Genomic DNA, 12,224 nt, shown 5'->3' with positions numbered 1-12,224 from the left:
CAAAAAAATCCACTGGAAAAAAAAACCAAAGGCTCCTAAAAAGATTTGCAGAAAAGTACAATGCCAACATTTTCTTGTGGTGAGAGAACACAGTCAGGGAAAAGACAACACAGTGTCTCTTTAGGATCTCTTTCTGAAAACATTTCCTTCTAACATTAAAAAAGTGGCATTCTTAGAAAGAAAATGTTCCAAAGGACACGTCCTAAAAACTAGCTGAACTCTTCAGTCCCTTTATTGAACTGTTTATCTTATTGGAAAAATCAATTGTTGCACAGCAGCGCTCACCAACTGAAGGTCAGTGAATGTGCAGCAGCAGCAGTGCAGAGTGTCTGATGACTATAAATACGAGGACGGAGATGTTGGACAGAAGACACAGTAAAATTCATCAGTGGACTCTGAGGAAAAGCAGAAACTGTCCTTATGCAAACTGCTGGTGACAGTCTGGCAGAGAACAAGTGGAAACGGGCCGGTTAATATCCTGCAGGGCTGATGAGATGAACAGGTGGAGGTGAGGGTCAGGTGACGGGGACAGGTGGGGGAGTCTGAGGGAATCTGGTGGACGGAGAATGGGAGTACAGGGGGACGTGAGACGGGCCATAGAGGCTGAGTCCTCTGCAGCGGTGCAAATTGATTCCAACCTGCGGCTCTTTGCTGCGCGTCACCTCACAAAAGAGAAAATCAACTAAGAGAAAGGGAGCAGACTGACAGCATGAGAAGTCTATCATGAACAAACTGTAAATCCCACATCGGCCAGATGCATAGTTTAATTAAAGATGATGATTTGATTTGTACACAGCTGCCAGATAAATGTGGTGGAGAAAAATGTAAAACATTTCCTCTGACATGTGGTGAAGTAGAAGAAAGTACAGAATTGAATTACTGATGACTCTCACCTGTGTCGGGTGTGAGACTGAACAGTTTTGCTTGTAGCTGTGGCACCAGGGCGGGAGGGTGCTGTTCGCAATAGTTTGGTGTGGTCCTTATTGATTGCTGTGCATTTTAGCCCCATCTCCACCAAACCCTTTCAGTCCAGCACCTCTGGAACCAGCAGTAAGCCTTCAGACATGGTACCTAGACCCTCGGTGTGTTCAGACAGTCCTCTTAAATGTGGGCGGGGTTGTTGTCACTCACTGCTCCGTCCAGCACTCGCTGTATTTCCTCATCAGCGGTGACACAGATGGAAGTCTGCACCTGGTTTATCGTCCACAGAACGAGGCTGCACGCCCACATTTTCACAACAAAATACAACAGGCTGCAGTGAGAGTCTCTCTCCATGGGATATTTCAAAATAGCAGCTTTGTGCATTTAGTCCTTCTCAGGCAAGCTCAGGGGTTTAGTGTTGCTGTAGCCCACAGGAAGTGAGGATTAGAATATATGACCTTCACATAATCCGCTCCAAATGAATCTATATTTTTAAAGTCATTACTAAAAGTGTGTGTCATATAAAAACTAAAGTGATGGTCAAAGTTGTCACAGTGAAATTTAAGGTGTGCTGATGGATTCACGTCATCAACTCATGCATTGAGTAACATTACAAGTTAACGTTCCACCTTAAAAGTTGCCGGCAGTTGGCCCAGTGAATGAAGTTATTTTATAGTTGTACTTGCAGTGCTGTGTGTTTTAGGGACGTGGCTCCTGTAGGGTTTCTTGTATGAACGTGTCCTTTAGTTTTTAGGAATTCGTACTTTCAGTCAAGGCCATATTTCTACACCTGTCTGTCTGGAGTGGATGTTCTCTTGCCTCTGACACCGGACCAGACCAGCTCAAAGAAAGATGGTGGCAGCTCTGAGCTCTTAATCATTAACAACTCAAATTTGTGACAGTATTTTGCAAGTACCTCAAAATGTCATGTAGGCAGGCTGTTTGAATACCTCCAGTTACTTTCCACCATGCACAACTTTAATAACACACACACACACACACACACACACACACACACACACACACACTCACACACACACACACACACACACACACCTCCATCATCCCTCCCTCTGACAGACGTCACACATGCCCACCAATCGCCTCCTGTGTTTATCCTGCAGCTTTTATAAACCGGGACAACCGGAGACTGAACTTCCACACTGCATCAGTCTGTTGGTCTCCGCTCTGCCCCAGAGTCAATCTCAACTCCAGCTTCCTGTGTCTCTCTGAGTTTCCTCGGGACTGTCCCATCATGCATCTCCGGTTTATCCTCTGCGTAACGGCCCTGCTCGTGTGCCCGTACCTCATCACCGGGTCGCGGATAACCAAACGCTTCGCCATCGGCTGCCCGGAGAAGTGCGACAAGTCGCAGTGCGCCCCGATCCCCGCTGACTGTCTGGCCGGTGACGTGCTGGACCGCTGCGACTGCTGCCCGGTGTGCGCGTCCGGCGAGGGCGAGCAGTGCGGCGGCACCGGGGACCAGGAGTGCGCAGAGGGGATGGAGTGCGTGGTGACCGACGGCGTGGAGGTGTCCGCCACCGTGAGGCGGAGGGGCAAGGCCGGGATGTGCGTGTGCACCAGCTCCGACCCGGTGTGCGGCAGTGACGGTGTGTCGTACCGGAACATCTGCGAGCTGAAGCGCGTCAGCAACCGGGCGACGAAGCTGCAGCAGCCGCCGGTGATTTTCATCCAGAGAGGAGCCTGCGGAAAAGGTGAGAGCTGTGTGTGTGTGTGTGTGTGTGTGTGTGTGTGTGTGTGTGTGTGTGTGTGAACTTGGATGACCTCAGCAGCAGAGTAAACTTTCTCTTCCTCCGTTATTGTTCTCAAACCTTCAAATCTGCCAGCGGACCGGATCAGCTTCATGAAGTCCATTAACACACTCCTCTGTGTGTGTTCATGATCTCTGCGCCTCTGTGTCACCATGGCAACATGCTGTGTGTCCAGCTGCCACTTGTACCAAACTCCAGGTCATGTCAGTGAGGTAACACCTGCTCAGTGTGCTCTGTGCTGCTGTGATGGTCAGCTGTGGCCTCAGTGTTCAGCAGGTGTTACACAGTGTGCAGGTGTAATGGACTGTATGTGATTAAGATGATTAATCACCTCAAACTGAGAAGAGTTGTGATTTCCTCACCTCAGATTGAGCTGCTTATGTCACACAGAGCGGGTCCTCCTCCATGCAGTCTGACATGTTGGCTGGATGAAACCGCCCACAAATATTATGATGATATTTTCAGGCTATATTGCGACTCATTATTATATCTCATTATTTGGAAATCTCCTCTAAAGACTACTAAAATACCAAACTGCTGAATAAACTATTGTTACAGTAAAACTGCATAAAGTAGCTGCTGTTATAACACAGTTAAATAAAGTACTTTTTAAAATAAAGTTAAATAAATTATTTTTTAAATAAAGTTAAATAAAGTACTTTTTAGAATAAAGTTAAATAACTTTTTTTAATAAAGTTAAATAAATTATTTTTTAATGAAGTTAAATAAAGTACTTTTTAAAGTAAAGTTAAATAAATTATTTTTTTAATAAAGTTAAATAAAGTGCTTTTTAGAATAAAGTTAAATAAATTATTTTTTAATAAAGTTAAATAAAATACTTTTTAAAATAAAGTTAAATAATTTTTTTTTAATAAAGTTAAATAAAGTACTTTTTAAAATAAAGTTAAATAAATTATTTTTTAATAAAGTTAAATAAAGAACTTTTCTAATAAAGTTAAATAAAGTACTTTTAATAAAGTTAAATAAATTATTTTTTAATCAAGTTAAATAAAGAAATTTTCGAATAAAGATGAATAAAGTACTTTTTAATAAAGTTAAATAAAGTACTTTTTAAAATAAAGTTAAATAAATTATTTTTTTAATCAAGTTAAATAAATTATTTTTTTAATAAAGTTAAATAAAGTACTTTTTAAAATAAAGTTAAATAAATTATTTTTTTAATTAAGTTAAATAAATTATTTTTTAATAAAGTTAAATAAAGTACATTTTTTAATAAAGTTAAATAAAGTACATTTTAAATAAAGTTAAATAAAGTACTTTTTAATCAAGTTAAATAAAGTACTTTTTAATAAAGTTAAATAAAGTACTTTTAAAAATAAAGTTAAATGAATTATTTTTTTAATCAATTTAAATAAAGAACTTTTATAATAAAGTTAAATAAAATACTTTTTAATAAAGTTAAATAAGTACTTTTAATAAAGTTAAATAAAGTACTTTTTAATCAAGTTAAATAAAGTACTTTTTAAAATAAAGTTAAATAAATAATTTTTTTAAATAAAGTTAAATAAAGAACTTTTATAGTAAAGTTAAATAAAGTACTTTTAATAAAGTTAAATAAAGTACTTTTTAAAATAAAGTTAAATGAATTATTTTTTTAATCAAGTTAAATAAAGAACTTTTATAATAAAGTTAAAGTACTTTTTAATAAAGTTAAATAAAGTACTTTTAATAAAGTTAAATAAAGTACTTTTTAAAATAAAGTTAAATAAATAATTTTTTAAATAAAGTTAAATAAAGAACTTTTATAATAAAGTTAAATAAAGTACTTTTTAAAATAAAGTTAAATAAATATTTTTTTAATAAAGTTAAATAAATTATTTTTAATAAAGTTAAATAAAGTACATTTTAAAATAAAGTTAAATAAATAATTTTTTAAATAAAGTTAAATGAAGAACTTTTTAATAAAGTTAAATAAAGTACTTTTTAAAATAAAGTTAAATAAATAATTTTTTAATCAAGTTAAATAAAGTACTTTTAATAAAGTTAAATAAAGTACTTTTTAAAATAAAGTTAAATAAAGTACTTTTAATAAAGTTAAATAAAGAACTTTTCTAATAAAGTTAAATAAAGTACTTTTTAAAATAAAGTTAAATAAATAATTTTTTAATAAAGTTAAATAAATTATTTTTAGTAAAGTTAAATAAAGTACATTTTAAAATAAAGTTAAATAAATAATTTTTTAAATAAAGTTAAATGAAGAACTTTTTAATAACATTAAATAAAGTACTTTTTAAAATAAAGTTAAATAAATAATTTTTTAATCAAGTTAAATAAAGTACTTTTAATAAAGTTAAATAAAGTACTTTTTAAAATAAAGTTAAATAAATTATTTTTTAATAAAGTTAAATAAATTATTTTTAATAAAGTTAAATAAAGTACATTTTAAAATAAAGTTAAATAAAGTACTTTTAATAAAGTTAAATAAAGAACTTTTCTAATAAAGTTAAATAAAGTACTTTTTAAAATAAAGTTAAATTATTTTTTAATAAAGTTAAAGTACTTTTCTAATAAAGTTAAATAAAGTACTTTTTAATAAAGTTAAATAACGTACTGTTATAATAAAGGTCAAGGTCAAGGTCACATTTATTTCTGCAGCACATTTAAAAAGACGGAAGTCACCAAAGTGCTTTACAAGAACATTGTGAAAAATTACAATACCACACAAATAGAATGATAAATACCAAAAATATAAAAACAGATACAAAATACCAAAAACAACAACATCAATTACACATGGAAAAACCTGAGACAGAGCATACGTATATCACACAACGTCAAGTCTGGTTCAGAGCGGGTTCAAAAGCCAACGAGAAAAGGTGAGTTTTTAGAGATGATTTAAACCTTTCCAGGGATTCTGCATGTCTAACATGCAATGGCAAGCTATTCCAGAGCTTGGGAGCAGCCACTGAAAATGCTCAGTTGCCTTTAATAAAGTTAAATAAATTACTGTTATAATAAAGTTAAATAAAATACAGTTGTAATAAAGTAAAAGAATGTATTGTTATAGCAAAGTTTAAGTACTTTTATGACAAAGTTGAAGCACTGTTTTAATACATTTGGATAAGGAACAGTTATGATAAAGTACATTAAAGTATTTTTATAATAACCCACTGGTGCTTTTATTTTGAAGAACCCATCTCAGGCTGGAAGTGTTGCTTCCAGTTAGCTGTTAGCAGTTAGCAGAAAGTTAAATTGTTGCAGCGGCGCCATTAAACGTGATGATTTATTTACTGCAACGCAGAAACATTAAATGGTTGCTGTCTGGCGCCCTGCAGATACAGAAACACGCCTCGCCTGCTCACACTGTCGGCCAGGAGAGAGTCGTCTGGATGAGGATGAGCGGAGGAAGTGTGTTTGATGTGTCGTGTCTGTGAGTCTTTCTTTGTCTTTTTGTGTCTGTGAGAGGGAGAGAGAGTCACGGGAGACACCAGAGTGATTATCATGCCGGTGACTTAAAAAATGACAATTTTTATTTGCAGTTATTTTATACATCCTACGTTGAACAAGCTTCGATACATCGAGTATAATCGATACCACCCCTACAGCCCCCGTAGTTTTCCTTCACACTTTGCACACAGAAGTTTCAGTTGGTTGCAGTCTACAGCGTCACCACTAGATGTCACTGAATCTTACACAGTGGACCTTTAATATGTCCACTCAGACTCCTCTGTGTTCAACAGGTGGACACTGGTGTGTGACATGATCAGAGGCTGCGTCAGGTGCATCTCCACCCTGCCTCATTCCCTGTGTGTCTGGCATCTCTCCATGTGCTGATCACTCAGATCTGCATCAGCACCTCACACTGCAGCTAACTCTAAAAGTGGCGATGTTTTCCCTCTCTCTCTCTCTCTCTCACACACACACACTCTGTCTGTTATTCTAACAAGGTCATAATGTCTTGAAATGAGGCGAGCAGGTCCTGAGTGCCTCGCTGTGCTGAGAAAATAAACAGTGTTCCCCTGTGAGTGTGTGTGAGGCAGAGAGGGAGGAATGAAAGCATATTAGGAGGCACACACACACACACACACACACACACACACACACACACACACACACACACACTCTGTGAAGCTGCAGCTGTGAACACACTAACCTGCTGACTGCACTTTAGTTTCTCTTAGTGGAGTTCAACCAGGTCAAAGGTTTTCTCCCCTTCATCCCTCGTCTTCGTTCTCCCCTCACCTTTGCCATCCTTTCCCCTCCTTCCTCCTCTCATCATCTTTCCTTCCTCCATTTCCTCCTCTTTCTTCTCCATTCCTCAAGGAGAGGAGAGATGAAGGAAGAAGAGCAGTTTACTTCTCCTTTGTTTTGATCCTTACTCCCTTCATTTTCTTTTTTTATCCACACTTTACCTCCTCTCCACTCTTGTATACTTCCTTCCTTCCACATTATATTTCTCCTCTCCTCTCCTCCCTAATTACTTATCCTCCTCTCTCCTGTGATTTCAAGGCACTTTCTCTTTCTGTCCATCCATCTCTTATCTCCTCTGTCCTTTCTCTCCTCCTGTTCCCTTGTCTTCTTGCTCCTGATTTCCTCTCCTCCTATCTTCGATCTGTCCCAGAGGGACGGACGAGCTTTTGCATCACTTCTCTCTGAAGATTTGAACTATTTGAGTGGAGGGAAAGAAATCTGGAAGATGTCAGTGACACACACACACACACACACACACACACACACACACACACACACACACACACACACACACACAGCGCATTCAGTCTTCTGTAATGATTCATCTCTTGGAGCTGATTGGTCGATTGTGTAACTTCTTAAACAAACGCAGATTTAGGTCAGTCCAGGTTATTTAACCCAGATTTGAACGGCTCCTTTATTATTTTTTCTCTGGTGTTATTTCTGCTTCCTGTGCAGACTTGTGAGCTCTGTGTGTGACTGACAGGCGTGGATACAGCATTAACAAAACACGGTTGCACGGTGACTCAACTCTTTCAGGAACTGGAGGAATGTTTCCCAGTTCAGGCTCGTCCAGCTCGTAATGAGATTTCAGACATGAAGTTCAAATCAGGGTTTCATTAGATGTTTGAGGAGCGGCGTGTCTGAGCTGCATTCAGGAGGAAAATGAAAACTGTTTGGCCAAGTTATAAATGTGGAGCCACACGTTGAGGTTCCATCACTGCCGATGCAGTTAATCAGTTTTATTTATATTTTGCATGAAAGAATAAAACTGTTATACTGTATTTGTCTTGTTACTTACATGTTGTTTGAAAAGACCAAAACCAGCTGTGTCAGTGCGTCCTGCAGTACTTTCTACCAGAGGTGTGGACGTGAGTCACAACTGCGATCACTTCAGTCTTTACAAAATAAAAAACATTTGCAACTGGACTGGGACTTCAGCACCAGTGACTCGTGACTTCACTTGGACTTGAGTCTTTTGACTTGAAAACACTTGACACCTTCCCCCCACGCCCAAAGATAGAAAAAAAACTCTGTTACCTAAAGAGTGCGACACAAATCAATTCATTTACCAGGATTGAGCAGAATACTCAAATGAAACAAGTATCTGATACAGATAATGTGCTTCTTACGCATACGAGTACTATACGAGTAAAATGTGTCAATATCTGTGGCGTCGAGTTGCTCAGTGGTTTGGACAGGCGTCTCATGTACAAAGGCATTGTCCTTGCCGCAGTGGCTGTGGGCTCAATTCCACCCAGCAGCCATTTGCTGCATGTCCTCGGTCCGTGTACTTCGCGACCATTACCTGTTTTTTGTTTTGAAATGACCAAACGAAAAAGGAGAAAAATGATCCGTCTCCCATTTTTTATTTGATAATAAAGAAAAGAAAACGGAAAACGAATTGTTACCCATGATCTGTTTTCCGATTTAATTTGGGAATTTAAAAAAACCCTGTGGGAAACTCCTTTCTCTATTTTTTGTTCATTTCTTCTCTGTGACCAGTAAGTTGCATTCATGTGGTGTATGAAATGTACATACGGAGCATGTGCATTTCCTATAACTACTAGAATATTGCTTTATCTGACATGTTATGCTAATAAATAACTTTTCTAACTAATCTAGGTCACTCTACATGAACAGCAACTAACGGCATACCACATTACACATTACGTCTGCAAAAAATGATATGCAATACGTGAATTAATAAAAAGTTTTATTACCATGGACCAAACGTTCCTTTTTGTCCGCCAGTTTTCTGTGAAAGTGACGTCAATTTCAGTCAAGTCGACAACTCCTGTTCCAAAATTATCTCCGAGTTGTTTTTTCGACATGAGCGAGCGTTCATGTGTATTTTCCCAGTCGGAAAGTCATTTTTCCGATTATTCCGACACCACATGAATGCAACTTACTGGTCACAGAGAGGAAACGAACAAAAAATATAGAAAGGAGTTTCCCACAGAGTTTTTTTAAATTCCCAAATTAAATCGGATAACGGCTAACACATAATGGATAACGATTCATTTTCCGTTTTTCTTTTCTTTATTATCAAATAAAAAACGGGAGATGGATCGTTTTTTTCCTTTTTCGTTTGGTCATTTCAAAACAAAAAATGGATAATGGTTTTTCCATGTTTCAATTTGTTATTTCGAAACGAATGGCCGCGAAGTACACGGACCGTCCTCCCCTCTCTTTCTCCCCCCTTCACGCTCAGTCTGTCCTATCAAATAAAGGCAAAAGCCAGAAAAATAATCTTTAAAAGAAAATAAAAGTGTCTGTGTCTGCACTCCTGATAAAGGGAAATCCTTATTTGTGTTTAACCTCTTACTGTTGATCAACCTATATTAATTTCAGGCTTAAAATAACAACGTCAGATTAGGCCACACCCACTTCCGATTTAAACCCCACCCACGTCTGACTCAGACAACTCATTTTGAGTACAGATACAGATGATTTTGTTGGTTAAAGCGACACAGACACATACAGATAATCGTGTATTTGCTAGTCCCTATCATTTACCTTCATTTCCTGAATCAACTAACATCAGTGCTAATTATTCCCAGCAAGTCGACACTGGCCCCATGTCAGCGTGGGTTTCCTCCAGGTTAGAGATGCACCGATCCCGCTTTTTCAGTTTCGATACCGATCCCGATGCTGTGGCTTGGAGTATCGACCGGTACCCAATACCGATCTGATACCATGGTTGACCTAAAGAGCTATAGACCTTTACATGTAGAACAGAAAAGACTAGAGGCATCAGGCATTGATGACTACAGATACTGCAGATTCTCTCCTTGACGTAGCTCGTGTAAAGGACAAAGGATTGCCTCAGGTATAGGTTGCATTTTCCGATACCCAATCCATCGATTTTGTTGATACCGGGGCCGATGTTCGATCCACATATCGGATTGGTGCATCCCTACTCCAGGTGCTCCAGCTTCCTCCCACAGTCCAAAGACATGCAGGTTAATTGGTGACTCTAAATTGTCCGTAGGTGTGAATGTGAGCGTGAATGGTTGTTTGTCTCTATGTGTCAGCCCTGTGATAGTCTGGTGACCTGTCCAGGGTGAACCCCGCCTGTTGCTCAGTGTCAGCTGGGATAGGCTCCACCCCCCTTGCCAGCCCTAACAGGACAAGCGGTTACAGGTAATGAACACTTAATGATCCACACAGAATCATGAAGAGCGAACATGACGTTACTGATGCCAGTTGGAACAAAATGATACCGAAGATAATTTTGTTTGCGAACAAAACTAGGCAGTGGTCCACAGAAAAATTGCAGCATGTAAAACAGGCAGGTCAAAGATTCACACACGGAGAGGCAGCAACTTCAAACTTTTTTCAGCATGTGAAGGCGCTGAAAGAACAGGAGAAGATGAGGCTATGAACAGAACGACATATGACTTGTTTAGGACTCAAACTTAGAGTTCGGGACTTGGGAACTGACTTTGCGATTGTGAGCCTTTACTGTCTTGACTTGAGACTTACTTGTGACTTGCTTAACAATGACTTGGTCCCACCTTGGCTCTCTTCCCTGTCTGTGGTGCATGTACCTGCTGCAGCTCTCCTCCCTGACTCAGAGTGGAGTCGACCTTCTTTGACCTCAGTACGCTGAGCTGTTACCGACACCTGCAGAGTGTTTGAGGTCGAGGCGTTCATCTGACTGGCTCCATTCAGTTCAGTTCAAAGCTGCAGCAGCTGGCACACCACTAATCCTCCGGCCAAACACATACAGAAACAGAAACAGATCAGTGTCTCTGCAGCCGAGGCTGAAGTGAGCTCTCACAACAAACAGCTGCTCAGTCAGGAACTGTACGGCAGCACCAGAGGAGGTCCTCATGAGTCTGAGGTGTCGACTCATGTCATCTAGTCTCGAGTGCAGACAAATTCAGACTTAATCTGACTAAATAAAGAGCGACTTATCGAGACAAAAATGTGAATGACCTGAAACAACCTCAGACTGTAGCAGTGTGTTCAGAGAAAGAGCAGGAACATTACCTCACCGACTGGTTACACAAACATGTACAGTCAGGGTCGGATTATTCATGTTCATTGTTAAGTTTATTGATAAAGCGCCCCAATTACCAGGATAAACGTTGGACTTTTCTGCAAAGCTGGCTCAAAAAATCCCCCACATTAACCTGCATACTTTCTGTCCAGGCCTGAGCCACTGCAGCAGTTTTGGTCCTGAGCCTGGGAGGCAGAAGCAAACACTGCCGACTCGTCACCTTCAGGCCCTGCCTCCATTTCTCCTGCTTTCCGTCCCTCTCTCGTGCTCTCTCAGTTCAATAGGCTGACATTTGGAATGTGTTGCCAAAGCACAATTACATTTAAAGGACAGTGAATGAAATCAACAACTGATCACATGAAGAACTCTACCTCTCTCTCCTGGTTCTCCACCGTATTGCTTCATTGTTCCATCACTTTCCCTCTTATCAGTCGCAGTCTGGGGCAGGTAGGGTTGGAGAATCTGAGCTCTAAACCATGGATACGTTACACATTAAATGTTATTATAAAGGCCTTACATTGGAACTTGATGTTTAAACAACACTGGGTAATGTGTGGTTAAGTTTAGGCACAAAACCCCCTAGTCATGGTTTGGAAAACATGATGTTTTGGTTTAAAATACCTGCTGATACCTTCCTGACTTGGTGAAAAACAACCAAATTTGGTGGCTTAAAGGCCGCAGAACAACCAGTGTCATTGTTTGCAGGTGTTAGCCGGGCAGGAGGCATTTTGTCCATCCGTCCATCTGTCTGTCCCATTCTTGTGAGCATGATATCACAAGGAATTTCTTTAAATTTGGCACAAACATCCAGTTTGAGTCAAGGATGAACTCAACAGATTTCAGTGGTTAAAGGTCAAAGGCCAACATGACCTCGTCTGTACTATTCCTGAGAATGTGATATCTCAAGATCACATTGAGGGAATTTCTTCAAATTTGGCACAAACGTCTAGCCTGGAAATCCAGACTCAAATCTAGAAAAATTTGAGTCTGGCCCTCACCGATACACCCTTCCTACCCAAGGGGCGGCACTAACTGAGGTATATTAAATGCTGTCGCATATTCATTGCACTAAGCCTCATTTGTTTGCCAAC

The 12,224-nt window shown here is 39.0% G+C and overlaps 1 protein-coding gene across 1 annotated transcript in view; it reads left to right on the top strand.

Annotated features, from left to right (window-relative positions):
• Positions 1 to 2,059: 2,059 nt before the first annotated feature.
• The window catches only part of htra1b (HtrA serine peptidase 1b), a 36,351-nt gene continuing 26,186 nt past the window's right edge, over positions 2,060 to 12,224 (top strand). Inside the window, exon 1 of the mRNA XM_049563345.1 lies at positions 2,060 to 2,636. Coding sequence (XP_049419302.1) covers positions 2,177 to 2,636 — 460 coding nt within the window. The 5' untranslated portion in view covers positions 2,060 to 2,176. The remainder of the gene's footprint in view (positions 2,637 to 12,224) is intronic.

This window comes from Epinephelus fuscoguttatus, linkage group LG20 (genome assembly GCF_011397635.1).
Source record: "Epinephelus fuscoguttatus linkage group LG20, E.fuscoguttatus.final_Chr_v1".
Taxonomy (NCBI): domain Eukaryota; kingdom Metazoa; phylum Chordata; class Actinopteri; order Perciformes; family Serranidae; genus Epinephelus; species Epinephelus fuscoguttatus.
The sequence above is the reverse complement of the archived record's forward strand: the minus strand, read 5'-3'. Positions and strand labels throughout refer to the sequence as shown.